The sequence below is a fragment of the Notamacropus eugenii genome, chromosome 6, assembly GCF_028372415.1.
Source record: "Notamacropus eugenii isolate mMacEug1 chromosome 6, mMacEug1.pri_v2, whole genome shotgun sequence".
Classification (NCBI taxonomy): domain Eukaryota; kingdom Metazoa; phylum Chordata; class Mammalia; order Diprotodontia; family Macropodidae; genus Notamacropus; species Notamacropus eugenii.
The window spans coordinates 53,806,652-53,829,602 of record NC_092877.1 but is presented as its reverse complement, the minus strand read 5'-3'; the positions used below and the strand labels follow the sequence as shown (position 1 = coordinate 53,829,602).

At 38.4% G+C, this 22,951-nt stretch overlaps 1 protein-coding gene across 9 annotated transcripts in view; it reads right to left on the bottom strand.

The window, feature by feature from the left end:
• RGS12 (regulator of G protein signaling 12) overlaps positions 1 to 22,951 on the bottom strand; it is a 263,351-nt gene that overhangs the window by 56,515 nt on the left and 183,885 nt on the right. For 7 of the 9 annotated variants that reach the window (XM_072620075.1, XM_072620077.1, XM_072620076.1 and 4 more), the window contains 10 exons: positions 21,301 to 21,444; positions 19,186 to 19,365; positions 17,050 to 17,203; positions 13,564 to 13,640; positions 9,631 to 9,825; positions 9,133 to 9,206; positions 8,028 to 8,154; positions 5,073 to 5,169; positions 3,768 to 3,847; positions 3,132 to 3,285 (listed from right to left, as the gene is read on the bottom strand). In XM_072620075.1, the coding sequence (XP_072476176.1) occupies positions 3,132 to 3,285; positions 3,768 to 3,847; positions 5,073 to 5,169; positions 8,028 to 8,154; positions 9,133 to 9,206; positions 9,631 to 9,825; positions 13,564 to 13,640; positions 17,050 to 17,203; positions 19,186 to 19,365; positions 21,301 to 21,444 (1,282 nt within the window). Of the gene's footprint in view, positions 1 to 3,131; positions 3,286 to 3,767; positions 3,848 to 5,072; positions 5,170 to 8,027; positions 8,155 to 9,132; positions 9,207 to 9,630; positions 9,826 to 13,563; positions 13,641 to 17,049; positions 17,204 to 19,185; positions 19,366 to 21,300; positions 21,445 to 22,951 lie in introns of those variants that run through there. The other 2 variants (XM_072620078.1, XM_072620079.1) reach the window with 2 other exon arrangements.

The following is a 22,951-nucleotide window of genomic DNA, read 5'->3' as shown; positions in this document are numbered from 1 at the left end:
TCCCAATAGGCCACCGAGTTACCTGCTACCCTGTAGTTCTAGTGCCCTGGAACGAAGGGCTATATTAATCAGGGACCTATTTCATATAAAGGACTACTCACTCATAATTAAAGGCAGAGCTACTACAGATTCCCCTACAAGGGAATGTCTTCAGAGTTTACAATGGCTATACATGCGTACCTAAAAACAAAGATTTATGAAGATCTAGATGCCTGAATTTTTTCAGGGCACATTTTAAAAATACATTAAATAACATTTTACACTAATTCCCATATCACCACTATGTTTACTCTGAGCGTCACTCAATATCTTTATATTTTAGCATAATCATATCAAAACCTCTGTACCTATAGAGGTGATCCAATTAAACAGAGGTGTGCCATTTAAAGAAGATTTGTTTTTTACCTTTCTTTAAAAACTATTTATCATTTAACACCTGAAGGCTTAAAAGACACTGATCAAATAGTGTCTCCATTTAAAAACTGGAAGAGAAGCCCATGGAAATGAGTCACTTAGGGTCTCATTTCAACTCAAGAGCAAAGCAAGGAATTTTATTTCAAATTTCTCTCCTTTAACCTTTTTCCAAAGGGCTATAGTCACAACACAAATCCCAGAGTGGGCTTAAGTAGTGAGATCCTTAACATTGTGGGAGCAAGAAGGAACCACTGGTATATAAGGTAATAAAGAATTGCTAAAAGCCTTGCCATGTGCCTGATGAGAAGGAATGAGACTGTTCTATAGCAGAAAAGCCCCACAAAATGGTGGTTAATCTCAGGAACCTCCCCTTCTCAATGATGCTCTTCCAGGACCCTACTCTCCCCACCCACAACATGACTCAGATGAATAAACATAACCTTTGGAATGAAAATAAAGTATCCCTTGATAAAACCATTTGGTTTCATGGACCAACTTTCCGCTAGCTATAAAATTCATGGAAATCTGAATAATCAGGAAGAGTTGCAGTTGGGCCACCCTTACAGAGTTCTTGGCTCTCAAGTACAACAATCTTTCTAAAAGGAAGCCGCCAAGTTGCCTGCGTAGATGGGTAGACAAGAAAGGCCTTCCCTTCAAGGACACCCCTTTTCCTCCAGTGTTCAGGGTCCAGACTACCAACTACCTACTTAGATGTAGGCCGTGCTTCTACCACTCTGATGTTGTGTGTGCTGGAGGGACACTGCACCAAAAGAACAACAGCTCTGTTCCCTTCTGCTTCCTCCTCAGAACAAGAGAGCTCTTACAGCACCTTTGGACACTTTTTCCTTCTTGAATAAATACAGAATTGTGATTCCGTACTACTCCCTTCCCTACTACTGATTGGATTTTCACCCCTTACACAAGGCATAAGATTGAACGTGAGTCACAAGTGAAGCCATTATCTAGTCTCAAACTAGTGCATGTCCAAAAGGTTTCATTTAAATCCTTTTTAGCCCCTTAAAAATATCTTGCTAGAATACAAAAATCACAAATCTGATACTCCTTGGACATATACCATCAAAGTAAAGTTTTCTAATTTTTAACTTCAGTATGACAAAAATACCACAAACTACTTACCTGGTGAAGAATGAGGTTAACACATGTCATATATTTACAGCAAAGTTAGTAAGGGTTAGTTACAAGACACATTTTTAACTGCTATACTAACTAAATTTAAGCTTTTAGTTACAACTATGGTAAAAGCTGTAACTTTCTGACAGTTTTCAATGCTTAGGAGATCATTGAGTCCATTCTCATGTTGTAAATGAGGAAACTGGGGCCCAGATTGGTCAAGGTCAGACAGCAAATCAGAGGCTGAGCTGGGATCAGACCCCCAGATCCCTCTGCTTTACTTTGGTACCATTTTTTTTATGGGAAAGAGGTTTTATATAAAGACAGTTACCTCTTTCTCCCCTTAATCTTTTCAATAGCATCTTTCATCTATAAAGGAAATGCAAAAAGATCTGATACTAACCATAGGTCACCATATGGCTTTTTAAAAAGTGATTTTCATGAGTAAATAAAGATCTTTATCAGTCCCACAACATTAATGGGAAGTAAACCATGGCCAAAACTGCTTTAAAGCTGTATAATAAAACCTCATTAATTTGGATGCAACTAATTTTACAATTTAGGGTCCCATTTAGACTGGGTAGAAGTTTAGGTTTGAGCTATCCATGACAAAAAGGGTTAGATAAGCAAATTAACAGAATAAACAAGGTAGCAAGCAGCACATTTCACCTAGTTAAGGGAGCTGTTCTTTCAGAATTTGAGTATACTGTGTGAAAATACTTCTGATCACAAAATGTTGTATCTTCTTGATTGCTGAGACACTTCATTCTATAGCTCACAAACTCTCAGTGCCTTCTAAGTTGCACAGATTTCATTCCAAAATCCTTTGCTTGGCACTCAATTCAATTCAACTCAGCAAACATTTTTTAAGCTTCTACCAAATGCAAGGGTCTCAACGATCAGGCTTCACCCCAGATTTTCAGTCTTTTCTCCCATTATCACCCATTCAATACTTTATGTTCCAGAAAACCTGGATTTCTTATCAGTCCCTATAGATGGGTTAGTCTCTCCTGCCTCCATACTTTTGTTCACACTGTCTTCTATGGCTGGAATGCCCTCTCCAACCACCTCTATCTGTCAATAACTTATGCCTCCTTCAAGATTCAGATTGAATGCCATCACCCCCCTGAAATGTTGCCTCAAGCTTCCTTTCAAGATGGAAGGCATCCCTTCCTTAGTTGAGCTCTCAGCACTGGTATTCTTAAGCATTTGTCATATTTTATGTGCCTTATCTCCTCTACTTACTAGGTATAAACTTTTAGAGGACAGAAACCATCCATGTCATCTCTAATATATTGCATTACACATAACAATTGCTTAATAAATATTTGTTTAATACAAAGAGTCATAGCCTTTTATTAAAATAAATCCAGTGATTAATAATCCAAATTAATGAGGTTTTATCCTATTCTGAGTTACACCAATTATATAAATATGCTAATATGATGATGGAAGATGCATATTCTTGAGTGAAAGGAATTTAATTTTCCAAATGGTTAAGAAAAAACAATGATTTTTAATAATTTTGCTTGAAAACTGTTATTGCATTTACTAAAACATGTTGAAGTTTTAAAAAGTTCACATACCCTCTGCTTCGTCCAAATTAATTTTCTGATATTTTTTTTTCCCAATCTTTGCAATAGATTCTTCTCTCTTTGAAAGCCGGGGATCCCTAGCATTTTTTCCATTTTCTCCTTTTATTTTAATAGAATTAGACTTGCCTAGTGTTCTTTCCTCTCCCTGTATCAGAAGGAAAGTCAAAGTACTACTTACATTTGAGATACATGATAACAAACACTAAATACATTGTTAGACAAGAAACATTTTAAATATAGATTGTGGAGTTATAGATTTTACACATACCGATTAAACCCCATAAAATGTAGAGATTGTACCAAGCATAGCTTTATTAAACCCCAAGCAGCACCATGAGAAAAGAAAGGGCAATGGTTCAATTCTAAGTTGAATGACTGGACCACAAATGAAATGAACTGAGCAGTTGCAGGAAGGCCAAGAATCCCCAACAGAATTGTGGCCCTCCAATTCTGGGCTCAGAGAAAAGGAGAAACACAGCTTGTTAGTGAGGTCAACAGAAACATGTATATTTATAGTCGGGGCCAGGGGTGGTGCTTGGTTGGCATGGTGCCCCAAAGCTTCCACTTCTACAGACACACTTACAACCATGAGAAAATGCATGGAACAAAGGTGGTGAGAAGTATTACCGTAGCAGAGTGATTTCTGGAACTGGGAATTACAGCTATATTCTGTTTGGCTGATGCACCTTTCTGTTTGTCTGTGAATACTAAACATAATGAGATAGCTTTATAATTCTGGGACATCACGAACCCATCCAAACATTGAAATTCAATTATACTTAGGTTGTCTTTGAAAGTGAGATTAACCCTCTAAGCAGAAAGGTTAAAAGCAAATGTTTTTCTTAAACATTGTCTTTTTAAAGATATCTGTAACATGTATTTTATAGAGAGGTCATTCAAAAGAATAAAAATTCCTATTTCCTAGAACAAAGAAGTTCACCTTATTATTGTCCATGACGCATAACTTGTGGTCAAGGAAGTACCAAAGGTGAAAAGTAGTAAGTTTAGAGCTATTTTGAGATAAATGTAATATAAACTTCTGGGAACTGCAGAATGTTAAAGGGAATGAGAAATAACCCTGGAGGTTCTCTAATCCAAGCCCCTTAAGTTAAAGAAGAGGAAATGATGGCAGGGGACAGACAAAGAGGGGATTTGGCCAAATCTTTTGAGTGTTTTCTCCCTTAATACAAAAAAAAAAAGAAGCACAATAAAGAGGGATGTGTCCCATTGGCTTCATGTATTCAAATACTGAAAAGTACTTCTTTTGTCATGAATGAAATCAGCAGACTAGACTTCTTTGGGGAAGAAATGGCAATCTTCATTTGCATGTATCAGACCAATACTTAGACATGAGTATATTAAAATAAAAGCCAATAAGAATAGCAACAATTTTTTTCTAGACATTGTTTAGGAAATGTAATGCATTTGGACTCATACAGATAACATATGTACACACAAAAAGTACCATATTGATCTAAATACAGACTGTACATGAATATAGGAAACCGCCTAAATTGAAATTTCTGGGAAAACACATACATATTATATGCACATACATATATATTTTCCCAGACAGCTGGGAATGTATATAATATAATATATAATATATACATTGAAAAATATTCCTGATTATAGGGTTATAGTCCTCACTCATTTTACAAAAGCCAGTTTGGAGGCGAAGGGCAGTTAATAATATTCAAATCAATATGTTAACATTCTTGAGGAAGGTGGTCCCTCCTAAGCCCACTGAGGGATGCCATTAGACCAGAGGGAGGGCTTCCCTCTTTCCTACGGCTGCAAGCAGGATGCAGTTCCTGGGGGAAGGAGCAGCTATGGCAGTGCCCCTTGTCCTTTAGTGACCCCCCCACATCGGAGATGTAGGATGAAACAGATGGACAGGTGGACAAACAGAATGCCCTACTGTGTGTTTACCTTTCCCTTTAGCGGGATCCTTTTCTTCTAAGATCACTCTTTGTCCATCCAAATTAGAAATAGGAACACCAAGATCAAGCGGCTCCTTTTCTCCACTCTGAGGGCAGATCACAGTGTGTTTTAGAGTACAAATAAACTCGTCAAGCAAGTGGACATCTGAAATGTAAAACTGAGGTGGCAGCGAGATCGTCCAAGGACTTAAATTGTTATCAATTTATAGGATATTTTAATTTCTAGGAATACCACAGAACTGAAAAATCAACTTGGTTATTTTTCACTCCTACTGTTACATCTGAAAGACAAATTACTGTTCAGTAGATAAATAGATTCAGGTATAGACAGAGCATTTAAATGTTTATTATGTGCTGGATACTGTTTTAAGTGCTTGCTAATCTATATAGCAGCAAGGTTTGTTTCTTTAGAAATAAATACCAGCTCAAATTGTATTTTAAATGGAGATTTCATGGTTTCAAAAAAAATTAGTTTTACAGATAAAGATACCTTGTAGAACTCAGTTTTAACTAGGCTGTTTCTAAATTTGGGTCTTTTGTTTGCCAGTGTATTTATATTAGACTATTCCCTAGTGTATATAAGTCAGAGGCATCAAAGCAAAGCCCTTGGGTCTACAGTGCGAACCAAACCAGATTAAAATGTAATTAGAAAATATTTAATAAAAGTAAAACAGAAAAGAATGTTAATGTAGAGTTTCTAAGTCAATATGAGGCTTTCAGGGATCCCTATGTATGGCTTTGTGGCCCATTTCTATTTGAATTTGATACCACTGGCAGCTATGTGAGGAGGGATGGAAGAGGGAAGAGATTTGAGGCAAGGAGCCCAATCAGGGAAGCTCCTATAATACTCCAGGTAAGAAGTGATAAGAGCCTGAAGTAGGGAGATGACCATGAGAATGGCAACAAGAGGATGGATTTAAGAGATAGTGCAGAGTAAGAATCAATAAACCTTGGCAAGAGATATTTGAGATGAGGGACAGTGAAGATACAAAGCTGACTGTGAGACGGTGAACCTGCATACTTGGGAGCATGGTCAAATTCCCAACAGAAACAGAAGTTTAGGAAGAGGGGAAGATTTGTAGAGAAAACAATTTGATGTTTTGGATATGTTGGGTTTGAAAAGACTATGAGGTAACCAGTTCAAAATGTCCCCTAAAAAACTGTTCTTCATCATTCCAGAAACCGGGAACAAGAGCAGAGAATCCAAAGAGGCAGACTTAGGCTTGATATAAGGAAAAACTTTCTAAGAATGAGAGCTTTTCAAAAGTAGTGTGCTGCTTTGGAAGATGTTCCCCATCAGTGGAGAACCACTTATGTGGAATTCTTCTTCAGGTGCAGGCTGAAGTAAATTACCTCTGAGGCCCCTTCCAATCCTCAGATTCCATGACTTTAACCTTGTTTTTGGCAGTAGAATGGCCACAACCCCCTCTTAAGGTTCCTTCCTGATCTACGATTCTATGACTACATACTCAGTCGTTGAGCTACAGAGATAGAATGAATTCCTACTGTCAAACGTTAAATTATTAGGCTGTGACAAAGCACACGAAGTCTATGCCAAATTCAAATTTAAATAGAACATTAAGAGTGAGAGGGGACATTCTATTATCAGTTCAGAGGAACTCGTGGGTAAAAAGCATGTCAAATGTAACATCTGAAATAAATGACAAAAAGAGAGATTTGTGGCCGTTGAATGGTTAAGTAATAACAAAGGCATAATTTTATGCCAGGAAGGGAAATTTACAGTTCACTAAATCTGGCTAAAGTCTACTATAGTTCTATTGGGTTTTTCTCCATGCTCTTCTTAGGACAGAATGGCATAGTAGCTGGAGAACTGGTTCTGAAATTAGGAAGACCCATAACCTCCTCACGCTATAAGCTACTATTTTAAGACTGTGAACTGCAGAGAAAGTGACTCCCTACATTGGTAGAGAGAGACTCCTCACCCAGGAGTTCTCCTGACCAGTGAAAACCAGGACCAGTCCCTATCCTTTTCTTAGGAAGAGACAGACCCTGACTCCTCTCGTTGTAGCTGCAGAGAGTTCAAAGCTATTGTACTAATGAGAAGAAGGAATACATTTCAGTACCAGATGGGGTAGGTTAGGCTGGTGGGAAAAAGAGCCTGGGAATAACTAAAAGTAAATACATTTTTTTAGAACTGTTGTGCAGGTGAAAAACAAAAATGAATCATCTACCTTTTCTCGCTGCCCACAATACATGTAATGGCTTGAGCAGTGGGAAGGATCAAAGTAATGTTGACAAAACAACACCATGTGAAATAAAAGCCATGCAGTGAATGATACTGGATAACCATGCACAAAGAGGGTTGGGGGAACTTCAAATATCATCTAGTCTAACTCCTTGACTTTACAGGCTCTGAGGGACAAGTGGCTTGCTCCAGTTCACAGTAAATGGCAAAACTGAAATGAGAAGCCTAGTCTCTAAGGCTCTTTCTTTCAGGCCTACTACATGATACCCAAAGCAAATGAGAACATGGGTAGTGGTCTACCCATCTTAAAATAGCCTTCAGAATCTTTTACACCATGTTCTTATTTTTTTCCCCTAATGCCTCATTCCCATGTAGAAGTAACCTTCAACTCTCAAATTGGCGAGGTTTCAAATATGGACTCCACCACAGATGGAGTGTGTATCTGTTATCTTCAGGCCAGCCTAGCTCAGTTCAGACAGGCTTATCACCAGAGGATAAACTTTCCTTGGCCACAGTGATATATGAAACACTTTCTCGAGGTTTAGAGGGGTTGCAATCTGCACTGGAAGAGTGATTACCCATGCTGATGAAAACATGGCTCTTCTCAAATACTGACGATTATCATTTGTAAGAAAAATGGAGAATGCCAAGATGAGAAAAGTTCATTGAACAGTATTTACTTATTTAATTTACCGGCAAGTTATGCTGAACTTAAAGCATAATTTAAAAGATACTTACTAGTCTCACCACAAGGTCACTAAGACTCAAACCGTACTTGGCCACCACAGGCCGCAACACTTCAGTGACTGGCTTGGTGGGCTTGGCCTTCAGTCCCACTGACCTATTAATTGGGACTAGATCAAGCCTGGGGAAAGGAATGGAAATGAGTGGAGAAACCATTTGCGACAAATACATTTAAGTCTATGGAAATCTTCATTTAAAAAGACAGCTGCTATCAGTAATAATGTTTCATTAAGACATTTGCTCCATGTCATCTGTATTATCCAATGTCTTCTTAATTTCAATTATATGCAATATAACTTTTTTTACAGTTCCCAATGAGTGAATCTGAAAATGACTTCTTTCAGATTGATATTAAGTCCTCATGGTGTGCATAATACCTAGCATGAAAAGCAATTAGCTACTTATGGAACTAAATTATTTTAAAATGTAACCTAATTCTTCTCTTTGGAAGTAGAGGTTTAATAGTACCTCATACTTCTATAGCACTTTAAAGTTCACAAACTAAGTTCCTCATAACTATCAGGCAGGCTGCATCCGGGGATTGCTATACCCATTTTACAGATGAGGAAACTGAAGTTCAGACTTGTATAAGGTCCCACAAATATTAAGTAGCAGAATCAGGCCTCTCTTTTTTCCTTATTTAGTGTTCTTTCTTCCACACTAGGAGATGGTACCAAGAAGAAACTAAAAGGATTTGCTTGAATACAAAGAAGTCAAGGCTGCTGTTCTGAGTCCTCTCCCAGGCTCTTCCCTGGTTAATCAGGCATGTTCTAAGGAAGTTACTCCCAGAGCAGAGCCCAGCAGTAGTAAAAATGGGGAGAATAACCAGTCCCATGTGGCCTCACCATGACACCTGAGGCCTCTCTGTTTTATGGCCAGTCTTGCTGGGTTTTCTTTAGGTTTCTGTCTGGCCCTTGATGATTAACAGTATATTGAGGGTAGAACTGGTTTAAACGTATTGCTTTGTCATTTATGCTGCATAGTTTTTTAGTAGCCACACACATAACAAAGGTAGTGCCTATTTTTCACTTAGTCATAAAGGCAACTATAATAACTCTTAGAGACATTGGCTAAGTTGAAACCCATTTTCTTCTCTTACCGGAACAAAGTGCGTTTCTCTAAGCGTAGGTCCCTGGAATCCAAGATGCTGCTGTCTTGGTGCAGCACTAATGGCTTTAGGGCACGTGAAAGGAACAAAAGCAAACAAAATTAAAGTGGGAACAAGTATCTTCCCCTGAAATATTGAACAATATGGAATGGAATGCACAGCTGTGCAGAGAACAAAAGCACAGCTTCAAAAATAGTCCATCCAAAGAGAAAGAAAAGTTAGCATTCTTTGCATCTAAAACTAATAATAGCTTTGGGAGCTTGCAGGAAGCAACATAACATAATTCTCATAATCTGGGCGACTTCAAGAGACATTGTTTGCATAAGAAATACTAAGCAAACAGGGTCAGACATTAAAAGTTAGAGCAAAGTCAAAATGGAGAAAATATTTTGCTAGAATTTTTTTTAACAAGATAAATAAATCACCATCTGTTGCACTCCACTGATAAGCCAAGGATCCTTTTAAAAATCATAAGTGAACACCAAGTACCTTGTCCCCTCCTACTAAAAAAAGATCCACTGCGGCCACATTGATGCCATGTTTCTCACACAGCCCAGATAATATTTCCTTGATTGAGAATCCAGATTTCACAACCACCACACACGACGTTCCATCGGGAAGGTTGATGCAGCAGTGCTTGGAAGACTTGTCTTTTTCAGTCACTGAGACCCTACAGGTTTCCGACTTAAGAAAGGAAGAGAAGGAAACATGAATAAGATATTGAAAGTGAATAAGCTATCTCAGCTGAAGAACATTTATTGAGTCAGGCAAATTGTGATCTATCTCAACAGCTTAATATAGATACTCTAAGGCAGTGGTGTCCAATTTAATCAAAACGGATGTGTGGCTGCATACTGACTTGGAAAACCAGAAACTAATATTTTCCATGTTGTATTATATTGTTATTTTATTTTGCAAAACATTTCCCAATCCCTGTTTAATCTGAGTGGGTGGCACTTGGGAGTTTCGCGGGGTCTCTAGTTTGGCCCTCTGCTATAAGGATTTATGGTTACTTGGGCATGGTCACACCAAGGAAGGCAGCCAGCCTTCTACACCTAGTATAGTATTCATAAGTGGCCAGGCTCAAAACAACATAGGACCTGGTGACCAACCTTCTAATGTTTATATGTGAAATTAACTTGTTTCAAACTCAGACAACAGACAGTGAGAACGTGACACTGGGCTCATCTAGTTTAACTGTAGTTTAGATAATCACAGTTACTTGGCTCATTGTCAACAAATAGTCATCTACCTAAAAGTGAGAAGTCTAACAAATCCAGATAGTACTGTTCATGCAGAAAGCCCACTAAGCATTTACAAGCAATAGTACAAGCACCATTTTTTTATTTTAAGCATCAATGGGAGAGGAGGTGCAGCTCGATCATGCAGCAGACAGAGCACCAGTCCTGGAATCCAGAAGACCAAAGTTCAAATCTGACCTAAAACACTAGCTGTGTGATCCTGGGCAAGTCACTTAACCCTGATTATCTCACCAAAAAATAAAAAAAGATTAATGGCAAAGGTTCGCTCCTAACAACCTCCTTCCAAACCAGGAGATACTGTATTTTAATATCCTTCACATATAAAGATGACACCAGACACTGCCTCTTTTAATTAATAACCCCAAAGCAGTGAGTGATAGGTTGCAACTCTTTGATTTATCCAACAAATTCTTCATTGAGTACTTACTGTGCAGTCAACACTATGCAAAAGAAACTATAAGATACAAATTCTTGTCCTTGAGTAGCTTACTGTCATCTTAGGGAGAGAGGATACATGGGACAGGCAGTTAGATGTTGGTACGGATGACAATAACAATGAGTCCCATTTCTATAGCACTTGGAGGTTTTCTCCCAACAACCCAACTGCACAAGTAAGACTATTCCCATTTTATAACTGAGGAAAGTTTGAGTTATAGGGGCTAAGTCACTAGGCAAGGATGTTACTCTAGGATAGCAGTAGGGAACCTGCCACCTCAAAGCCACATGTGGCCCTCTAGGTCCTCAAGTACAGCCCTTACTGAATCCAAACTTCACAGAACAAATTCCCTTCATAAAAGGATTTATTCTGTAAAAACTGGACTCAGTTAAAAGGCCGTACCCAAGAACCTGGAAGGCCAAATGTGGCCTCAAGGCAGCAGGTTCCCTACCCCTGCTCTAAGACTACTCTGCTACATAATGATATAAAACAATATAAGAGTAAGAGTCAAAATTAAGTGCCACAGATGATAACTGCTTTACATGTTAAAAGAAGGAAGAGATCATTACAGGCTGGAGAAATCAGAGAAGCCTTCCTAGAAGAGATGATCTTGAGTTAGACCCTGAAGGATGGGTAAGACTTAAATAAGCAGAGTGAGGAGCGGGGGAAGGACATTGCTGGTGTGGTGAACTATGCAGACAAAGGTACAGAGGTAGGAGCGACTATGACTCCCATCACAACAAAAGGATTCCTCGAGAATGCTGTAAGCATCTCCCCCACTGGACATACTGCCCTGTGGCTGGATAGTTTCATAACACGCTTTTCATCAGCTCCAAACTCCGCTCTTGTGAGTGGCAGGCCTGTGTGCACTAAATCTTTGGGCAGATAACCAACTCCTCCTCTGGCGGTAAAAGCCTATGGCATGACTCACAAGCAGAGAAGCATTCTCATAAGTTGCAAAATGACAATCCTGAATTCTCTTAAAAAAAAAAACAACTATAAATTTTATGAACATAACACTTCCTTGACATGCACGTCAATTGTGAGCCACTATAAGACTACCTCCTATATCCTATGGAAATTCTGCAAAAAACCTCCAAGAAGAGATTCCATGTCAATAAATGGTCCAATAGCTATAGTAATGCTGCCTTTCCGAGTTTTTTTAAAGTCTGATGGTCTCTACACACAGTAGTTAATAAAATTCTATGTAGTGTAATGGAGAAAGCTATATATATGGAGTCAGAAGAGACTGAACTCCAACACCAACAAGCTGTGACACCTTGTAATTGCAAGTGATCTCCTCTCTCTGTGTCTCAGCATAATCATCTGTAAAATGGGGTTAGGGTCATTTGTGCACTATCTACCTTCCATGGTTGGTATGAGGAATGTGCTTTGTGACCTGGAAACTGCAAAAATATGAATTGCTGATGATAAGAATATTTTCTCTAAGACAACTCTCTACAACTTTACTGAGGTCCTACATGAGAGCCTCCTCAGGGTGTGGAAGGTTCCTGAAGGCTGTGCCAATGATGCTGCCAAGTGATAGGCTGCCTGCTAGGAATCTCAGGAATGGTCTGGCTCAACTCCCAGACGCTAATTCCCAGTTTGCATGCATGTAAAGCAATACATTTTCTAGTTTCAACCCTCAAAGATCAAATACTAAGTGCTATGTGCATTTGTAGTCTGTGTCAGTGGAGAAGGTTCAATACACCTCCACAATTATAAACCCTTAAAGTCTAAGGAAGTGTTTCCTACAAACTGTCAATTTCCAAAGTAAGAAGGATTCCAGGTCTCTTTGGATGCCACATAACATTTTTAACTTGTACTGCACGGGCAAGTCCTTGAAATCCTCAGGTTTTTCATGTGATCTCCTGCAGTTTGGGCACATCCTGTATAAGTTGTGATGTTAGGTTGTATTACGAGAAGGATATGATCAAAGTGCTAAGTTACAGAATCTTAAAGGTTGTCAGGTTGCACCTGTTTGACAAAATCTTCCTCCTAGGAGAGCTTGGAGGCCACACTATATGGAGAGCAGCTGAAGGAACTGGGGATATTTCTCCTAGAGATGAGGTTTAGGGGGACATCACAGCTGTCAAGTTTTCACGTAGCAGAGGGCTCTGTTTTGTTCTGCTTGTCCCCAGAGTGTGTAACTAGGAGTAATGGGGGTAAGCTGCCAGAAAGCAAATTTTAGCTCATTTAAGGTCGTCAAACAGCCTAGGCTGATTGAGAGTTGGAAGAGACCTCCGAGATCACAAAGATCAACTCCCCTGGTGAGGGAACTGAGACGAAAGGAAATTAAAGGACTTGCCCAAGGTCACACAGCTAGAACTGGGGGTTTTCTGACCCTAGACCTGGCACTCCACCACCCTCTCCTTTGAGGGAAGAGACCATATCCTTTACTTCCAACAGTGCTCACCACATAGTAAGTGTTTACTAAATGCCAGTGGAATAACTGGTTGACTTTGTACATAAGTGCTCAATAAATATTTGTCAACTGGCATGTAAAAGAGCAAACACCTACCCAAGTCAGACTATTCACTTCTATTATGCCAACTTTCAGTAATACAATGGGGCACTTTGTATTTTTTTTGTGGTTATAAGACAAATTTTAGTTCTTGCGAGTTTTGGTTCTAACAATAGCACAGACAATGACTAGTTTCATAAATAAGATTTTATCACCATTTAAAGATAAATTAATTTTGTTTCTGAAAAGTCATAATTTACCAGGTCAAGGCTTGCGGCAGAAGACATGGAACCTTGTGATTCACGTCGATGTAATCCCCCGTTGGAGTGAAGAGTATCTTTGTAGAGAAAAAGGAAGTTAGAGATGGCATTATTAGTCAATACAGCAACAGAAAAGTTTTGCTCTGAAATTTCCATTTACTATCAAAACCACAATTAACTGCATACTTCTCCAAATTTCTACTTTGCTCAGCAGTGGAGATCAGGCTCTACAGATGCTGACCTATCTGAAAACTGTCATGAAAGAATTTATTCACTTGATTAGGCAATTTGTTTTCTGGTGGGGCTGAAAATATACCTTTCAAAATTCTGAAAGGATAAACAAAGCCAATGTTCAAAGGCTAACATTAAGAGTATTCATTATACTGAGTGATGGGGTCAAGAATCCATTTAGAATTCTGATCTCAAACTATATTTACACTAACCTCCAAATAACAGCAAGTACTCAATAACACAGTAGATCATCCTTAAAGATTCCACACCTGTGCTTTTGATCATTAAGGACAGGCTTCCTAAATAGCTTATTTTCAAAATGTCCTTTTTTCAAATCATTTCCATTAAACTCCACCAATTTGGATTCACTGAGGTCTAAGCCCATTAGAATTAGTGAAAAAAAGCCTGAATTACTGAGTATTTTAAAAGAAACACAGTTTGCATTTCTCCAGTTATACAGAGTATTCCAAAAGAAGCTAACAAAATACTGCCTAGTAAAGGTTAAGGGGGTTGCTGAAGTGAATAGTGATTTTAAATTATCTAGTAGTTTTAGAGAAAATAGTAATCATTTGTATATGTTAGGAACACCTCTAAAGTGTTTAAGGGTTCTTTATTTTCTATAGTCTTTTAAACATTCCTTCACAGAATTATTTATAAATCAATTGACAAATTTTCATCAAATACCAACTATAGTAGAGAGTGATGTGGTAGAACAGATGCTAGAATTGGAAGCAGAACTGGTTTTGAATGCAAGCTTCCTGACTCTGTGTGACCTTGGGGAACTCTGAAATTCAGCTTTCTCATCTGTAAATAGTAGTTTCTCTACCAACTCTAAAATTCTACAATCCTACTATGAAGAAAGAATTGGATAAGAAAAGGTAAACTTCAGTCATATGCCAGGAGTAGTATAACAGAAAATACACTAGTTTTAGAGCAAGGGCCTGGTTTTGAATTCAGGCTCACTAACTGTGTGACTTTGGGGAAATCATGTAAGCTCCATGGGACTCTTTTCTAGTCTATAAATGGTTAGAATAGATGATCTCCAGTTTTCCTTCTAATTTTGAAATCTTATCACTTTACATTGACTGAAGAACCAGCTAAGAAAAATGAACTTCAGTCCAATCCCTGCCTAAAGTATCACAAAGTCAAAATCAGTGAATCTAACAATGAGCTGTCTCTTATTTGGTTGACTGTTTCCACACTAATGCAAATAACTAAAGCACACATTCTTAGCCTTTTTCTAACATCCTGGACCCCTTTGGCAGTCTGGTGACACCTATGGGACCCTTCTCAGGACAATGTTTTTAAATGCATAAAATAAATGCATAGGATTACAAAAGGAACTAATTATAATGAAATGAAGTTATAATTGTTTTTCTCCCACTCACGGAAGTGTCCCATGGACCCAAAGTTATAAACCTTTGCACTAAAGAGTCAAAAGTATAGCAGTGGAAGGGTCCTTCAGATGTAGAACATTAAGAGTCAGAAGCATTGGCAGGATATGGAATTTGGGGTTTGGAAGGAACCATAAGGCATAAAATATAAAATACAGAAGGTTAGAACTAGATAGGTTAGAACTTACCCGTTCAACCCCCTCCATTTTGCAGATGAGGAAAATGAGTTGAAGAGTGAAGAAGGGCCTTGCCCAAAGTCATACAGGAAATTAGTGACAGAGCTGGGGCTGAGTCAGATTCCCTTGCTCTTAATTAATCCACAGCTCTTACCTACACCAAATTACCTAGTTCATTCTCACTTTTAAAATTTAATTCATTCATATGTATAGATAGCTCAAATATATTGGCTGGATTCCTGGTGTACCATATTTACTCATCAGAATCACCTGTGAATAATGCTGATTCTATTTTAGCCTAGATGCAATGCAAGAGATTGAGTCAGGTCCTTTGACCTTCTGGCAGGATCTTCACTTAAGCTATGCTTTATCGTGGAAAGGACTTGTAGGGTTCTACTAGTACCTTGGAAAGTTCACTCAATCTCTGGGTTTTGTCAGTTTTCACTTCTGTACAGTAGGAATAATACTATTTGACACTACCTACTTCACATGGTTGTGATTAAATCAGTGTGTAAGCCTTAAAGCATTCTAGAAATGTGAGTTATCATTATTATAGCAATTTCCCCCACCTGTTTTTTTTTTAATCTTCAAAGAAAATTTCACAGCTGCACTTGGTAGTGCCTTCCAGTGGCCAGTGTAAATTTTTGTTTTGCCCATTAACTTGGCCTAGCAAAGATCACATCCATTCTTTCTCTTTGACCCATCCCCTATTTTGGAATGCCACCAGTCTCACCTCCATCCCCCTCTCCATCCATGCATCCTTTTTGCATAGGAATCTGTTAAGTGTCCCCCTTAAATCTGAATTAGTGAAAATAACGGAGAGGAAAAAAAAAAATCTCAAATTTCCCAGCTTAATTTTATAAAATGTTAATGTGGTTGAAGCAACTAAGGATTTCTAACTTACAAAAAAAAAAGATGATTTAAGAGCCCATGAGTGTGTTCTTCAAGTATTTGAAGAGTGCTGTTACTTGAAAAGGGATTCGATTTGCTTTGCCTAGTACCAGAGAATAAAACTGGGACCAATTGGTAAAGGTTCCAGGGAGGCCAAGTTGAGTTCAAGCCCAACAATGGGATGAGTTGATTTAGGAGGTAGTGAATTCCCAGGCACTACAGGAGTGCCTGAAGCTGGTAATCACCAGTCACAGATGCTGTAGAGGTTCTCATATTAATGGTACCAGCAAGATTGATTCAAAGGACCAGAGATTTGTGAGCTGAAAGGAATCTCAAAGGTAATTAAGTCCCCATCATTTTACAAATGAAAGAACTGAGTCCCAGAGAAGTTAGATTTCCCTAAGGTATCTTCTAATAGCAAATCTAGGAAAATTTTGAAAAATAAACTGTACACTTTGTCTAGGCACACATAAATCTTATGCAAAAATATTTTCTTCCAGGGCTTGAAGTAAAGAGTTGAATTAGAATGTACATATACCCACATTTTGCCAGTGAGGGGGGACATCTGAAATTATTTTTATTTTTTGGCTGTCTATTAGATGCATGTATGCCAGTGAAAAAAAAAATCTGCTCCTTTATTTATCTAGATGGAACAATATTTAAATCATCTCACTTCCTTTCTTCTCTTAGTCACCAGTGGCTTCATGTGGCTTAGTGACAAGTCACGGTGTCACTCACACCTCAAAATTAATTATGGACCAACTGATATAGCCAAAAAAGGTAATGATACCAACCATGTGCGTGATCTCCGTGTTCCTTCTTCTTTTGGGACCGTCCAGTGCTCCTGTTCCTTGACCAGGAAAAAAATGTTCCCTTGCGTTTCTTCTCCCCATCTTCTTCTCCTGATTCTTCATTTAAGGATCTTCCTGATTTTGACTTTCCACTTAACTGCCATTAAATTTAAAACTTTTTAAAACAATATGTCATCTGTCAGTACTATTAAAATGCTAAAGTATACTGGGTATACTTTACCACGCAAAAAAGTATGGAATAAATTTTCAGTGATTACATTAAAAATATTTTAATTCCACAAACATTAAATTTCTCCCATATGAACAACACTGTGATAAGTGCTAGGGTGTGAAGCTGAAAAATGGCAAAGGGCTTCTATTGAGGATCCCACACATATATGCAGATATGGGCAAGTTGGAATTAGATTGGGGAGGGCCTTAAATATCGGGCTATTTTTAATTATCTTTTGAATTAGAGAGAGTATTTGGGAGCTATGTGACGGATGAATAGGAAAGGCAGGAGACAGGAAAACAAGCTCATAGAAATCAAAACAGGCAATCCAAACAGAGGACAAACTAGATTTTTTTTTTCTGTATTTCAATGGTTTATACTTATGTAGCGCATGCACACATACATACACATATACACATTTATATGTATGCATGTATGTACGTATACATACACATGCAAATACATGTGTATGTAGTTATATGTTTTGGACATGTATTATGTTTCTATATCGGACATGTTTTATACATGCATATATACATAATATATACCCACATATATGTACGTATATAAATACACACAAACACACACACACGTGTGTGTGTATCTCTTTCTACCCCCCACCCTCCCCAGTATACTAAAGGTTTCTGCTCCTGTCTTTTATCTGGCCCCATGACTCTTACCCAATGGAGATTTTTGAGCACTGGAGGAGCATGATCAGAGTTTCATGCTGGGAACATTAATCAAGTAGTGTTGTACAGTATTAGAAGAAATCGATTAGAAAGAACAGAGATGGAAGGTGAGGAAAACAGTTGGGAAACTGTAAACAACAGCCTACGTGAAAGGTAACAAGGGCCTGATCTAGGGCAGTGACTGTGGGAATGCGAAGGAGGAGAAAGATAGGAGGATCATGGCAAAAAATCCAGGGGGCCTGGTCAATGATGGAGATGGGGAGCAGAGAGGTTAAGGAGGGAGCGGGAGTCAAGGAAATAGAGGCAACCAAGAGGCTTCTCTAAGTTTTTTTAGTGAAGAGGGAATAGCTAAAGGGGTAACAGCAGAGTTAAAAGAAAAGTTTTGTGTTTTGTTTTCTTTTGACCAAAGAGGAAGAGCTGCATGTGGTCTAGGCAGAGGGGGAGGAGGCATGAAGACACTGGAGAGAAGGGAGAACACTGATAAAAGCTATGATCTGATGAAGTCAGGAGGTTCAGCTTCTGCAAGGAGAAGGGCTACATCTTCAGAACCAGGAGGAAACAAGAAAGGAAATTCATGTTGGATGGCCTTGATCTCCTTGGTAAAGCAGAAGGAAAGAAAAACTCTGATGCAAGTGAGAGATGGCAGTGGATTGAGCACTTGAGACTAGAATAGTCCAAGTAACTGTTCAGGAGTTCAGTCAACAAGCAATGAGAGCCAGTAAGATGAGGAACGAATCCAAAGACCCAGCTGAAGTCAGACAATATTAATCTGTAGTGGATCCAAACAGCACAACTTTCTTTTAGCATATAGGGTTTAATATGTATTTCCTGAATTGAAGTGAATTTTATGATCTCGAACAATAGAAAAAGAGAAGCAAATGTGATGTTTTCCAGGGCTGGGTCACTTGAATTAAAAAGGTAGGCATCAAGGCTCTGATCAGAATATAACCTCCTATTAGAACATTGTTTCTAAAGGAATATAAATTTATAGCCACTTTTCCAGGAATGTAATCCACTTTATAAGTACAGAAATTGCCTATATTTGAATTCCAAATATCTTCCAATATGTGCTTATTTTCTTCCATGTGAAAAACTGAATTCAAATTTCTATTCATTTCATTTTCTGCAGTACGATTTTCATTTCAGTTTTTATTACATTATTCATTTAAAAAAACTAACATCGTATCTCAAATCTACAATGAGTATAAAAAGCAGCACCTTTTTTGGCGTTGAGACATTGGAACGATCTGAACTGATGCTGTGTTTAGAGGCAGGACTACTTGGGACCTGTTGTGAATCAGGTAGAGAACGACCTTCTACTTCTGCCAAAATACACTCTTGATAGAGCTGGGATTTCAGAAAACGAGTGTAGCTATCAAACTTCATCAAGTTAAAAATCTGAAAAGTAAACACAGTGGAACATATGTACACATAAAATCTAAAATGCATTATGTAGGCCTACAGTTAAAATGTTGAGTGGGTGAGTGGGATATGTCAATCAACCCCATTTTTGAGGACAATGTTTTTGTTCTACCTTCCTCCCAAATGTCAAGGCCTCCTAAAACTCTTCCAGCATTTACATTTTTATCTAAAGCCATTTGCCCAGTCACTTAACACTTTTAAAAACTGCCCTCTCACTTGCTACTTTCAAAAACTGACAGATTTTGATAAGAACCCACAGCATCAGTAATGAACAGATTATCAAGAGTACACCAACTCAGAACATTTTATAAGTTTTACTTTACTGAATATAAAGACATAAAAAAACCCTGAATATTTCTAAGTGAGAGTTGGTTTCAAAGTGTCCAGATCCCAAATTAAGACTAACCAAATGCTTTTTGCAACTTGCTGATCCAAATTTGCAAATTGCTTCTCAAACACTGTCAGCTCTTAGCCTTTATAGCCACAAGAATCCCAAATCTATCATAAAGAGCTCCAGGCCATCCAGTGACCCTTCTGAATCACAGCTTTGCTGTGGACCTAGAAAACTGAAAGTGGGGTCTGCAGCTGCTATTCAATACCTAAACTCTAAAGCTGAACCCAGGCCAGAGGAGTCCAGTGAGACTAAGCAAAAATCACTGGGAACATTATATCCAAAGTACTATGTGAATATGAGCTATTGGTAATAACAGCTATTTTTTCTTATAACTGGTGGGGAGGGGTTTTGGGGGGCAGATTTGAATCTGTGATTTTATCTCTACCAGAAATGAGCAAACTCCCTCCATTGACGCAGATCAGCAACTCATTGGTCCTTTAGCCTTAGAGAACTAACTGCCTTGGGCACTGAGAAGCAGTCACTTGCTTATGGTCACACAGTTATCACAAGGACTTGAAGAAAGGCCCTCCTGACTCTTAAGTCCAGCTTTCTATCCCTCACCTTTCGACCTCTACATTCTGTAACTTTCCATAAGGCCTCTAAAGAAAATTTATCCAGTTACTGGTTCTCCTAATGTTTCAGGGTTACATTGTAATGCAATGCAAAATGCATTATCCATCTGTGGCCATTCACTCTGTGACAAAGAGGAACTTGGCGTTTGAAATTAGCATGCAGTCTTCCAAATGGTATATAGGCCAATCTCCTCCTCCTATTCAATTCTGGCCTTAGCTCTCTGTTCATTTGCAGAGCCTGTCAAAGGTACGTTACAGAACAGCTCATTCAACAGGCTATTTATATAACTGCATGTCCTAACCTAGGGTAATGGGCTTTTTATCCACTTTGTTTTTCTAATGTGGACCACAAGGTTTATTTCTTCCAGTAAAAAAAAATAAATTCATATGCAGCGTGTACTTATATATGGATTATACAGTATTCATAATAAGTATGTATGCGTGCACAGATAAGAATACTTCAGGTCATAGAATCACAGATCTCAGGAGCCTTAAGTGCAATTCCTTTGGAGGTCCAGCCACTCAGGTAGGGTTTATTAAGCACCTACTATGTAACAGGCACTGTGCTAAGCCCTGGAAGCCTTGGGTTAGGCACTGGGTTAAGTGACTTGTCCAAGGTCACACAAGTATCAGGAGGATTTGAGCCCAAGTACCCTGACTGGTAGTCAGGGCTCTTTCTATTGTGTAGCAGAAGGTTAATATGGAATAAACTTATGGGTGTTAACTTTTCTCCCACCCCAGAACCTCAGAAATTTTCAGGAATTTCCTCTGATCTCACCCTCTTTGTAAAGGTAGGAGCTACTTGAGGTATTGAGAAAGGGTGCCATGTTTAACTGACAACAGCTCATCAGCTGCTCTCCTGTCATTTCAATCCAATCTGTGCATACGCACACTTTAAAAGGAAGGGTCCCACCAGCCCTGGCAAAAGCTGGCAGAAGCAGTTACCTGTAGCTGCTGTTCCTTGAACATGTCTGGATGTGGTGCATTGAGAATATCATCAGCCAACTGTGCCTGGCTATCGATGTTAACCGGTGTGGTAGCTTTGCTGCACAAGAATTTTGTGAAGATCTCACGGGCTCTATAGGAAAGCTAACAAATAAAAGCAATGTTAACAGAGAAAGAAATTCTGACCATGGCATACTATGATTTCCACAATGTCATACATCACAAAATGAGCTCTTCAACATAAGTGTTAAAAGATGAATTCAACTAGATGAAATAAGTAGAATAACTGAAGTCTTTTTATCCTTAACTGTTATCCTTAAGTAGACCAAAGGCTAAGAAGTTCCTGTAGATATAGTCATCTATGGTCATGACAACTTAAAACATGAAAAGAAAAAAATTAGTTCATGGCTGTGGGTAGAACTGAGTTCAAAGGTAAATGGAGTCACAATCAGAGATAAAAGCATTAGAATTTTAGAGTAGAAAGTCACCTCAGGGATCACCTGGTCCCACAGATGAAGAAACACAGGTCTAGAGGAAAAGAGACTTGTAATAGGATGTAATGAAAAAGTGGTAGACGTTAAGTCAACAGACCTAGAGTTAAATCTGACTGGGTTCTGTGACTTTTCCTTTGGTGAACCTCAATTTCTTCATTTGTAAAATGGGGATAATAATACATGCCCTTCCTGTCTCATAGGGTTATTAAGAGAAAAGGGTAAATCTTAAAGAGTGCTATAGACATTTGAGTGACAATGATGAGTACCATAATGGTTACCCAAATTGGAGGTGTTAGTGACACACAGAAGGAGAATGGCAAGGCTGGAAACAGAAGCCTTGTTTCTGAAACACTGAAGCAGATGCATTGCCATTTTCATGGAACTATGATTAGTGCTGTGAGCTTATTTCGTTAATCACCTTGTTATAATAGTAATAAGCCCAGAACCACATAAATACCCCCAGAAAGAAGCTGCAAGGCTTACTTTGCTTTGTTTTTTTTAAAAAATATTTTATTTTCCCCAGTTACATGTAAAAATAATTAACATTCATTTTTTTTTAAATTTGAATTCCAAATTCTTTCCTTTCCTCCTGGTCCTGCCTCCTTGAGAAGGTAAGCAATTTGATATAGGTTATACATGTGCAGTCATGCAAAACATATTTCCATGTTAGTCATGTTGTGAAAAAAACGCACACCCTCCCCCACCCAAAAAAACCCAAGAAAAATAAGGTGATTTTTAAATTAAATTTATTTTTAGTTTTCAACATTCACTTCCATAAAATTTTGAATTTCAAATTTTCTCCCATTTCCCCCCTTCCCCCACCCCAGGACAGCGTGTATTTTGATTGCACTTTCCTCCAATCTGCCCTCTCTTCTATCACCGCCCCCCCCATCCTCTTCCCTTCCATTTTTCTGTAGAGCACAATAGATTTCTATACCCCACTGCCTACATATCTTATTCTCTAGATGCATGTAAAAACAATTTTTTAACATTCATTTTTAAAGCTTTGAGTTCCACATTCTTTCTCTTCTCCCCTCCTCACCCACCCTCACTGAGAAGGCAAGCAATTTGATATAGGTTATACATGTGTAGCCACACAAAACACTTCTGTAACAATTATGTTGTGAAAGACTAACTATATTTCCTTCTATCCTGTC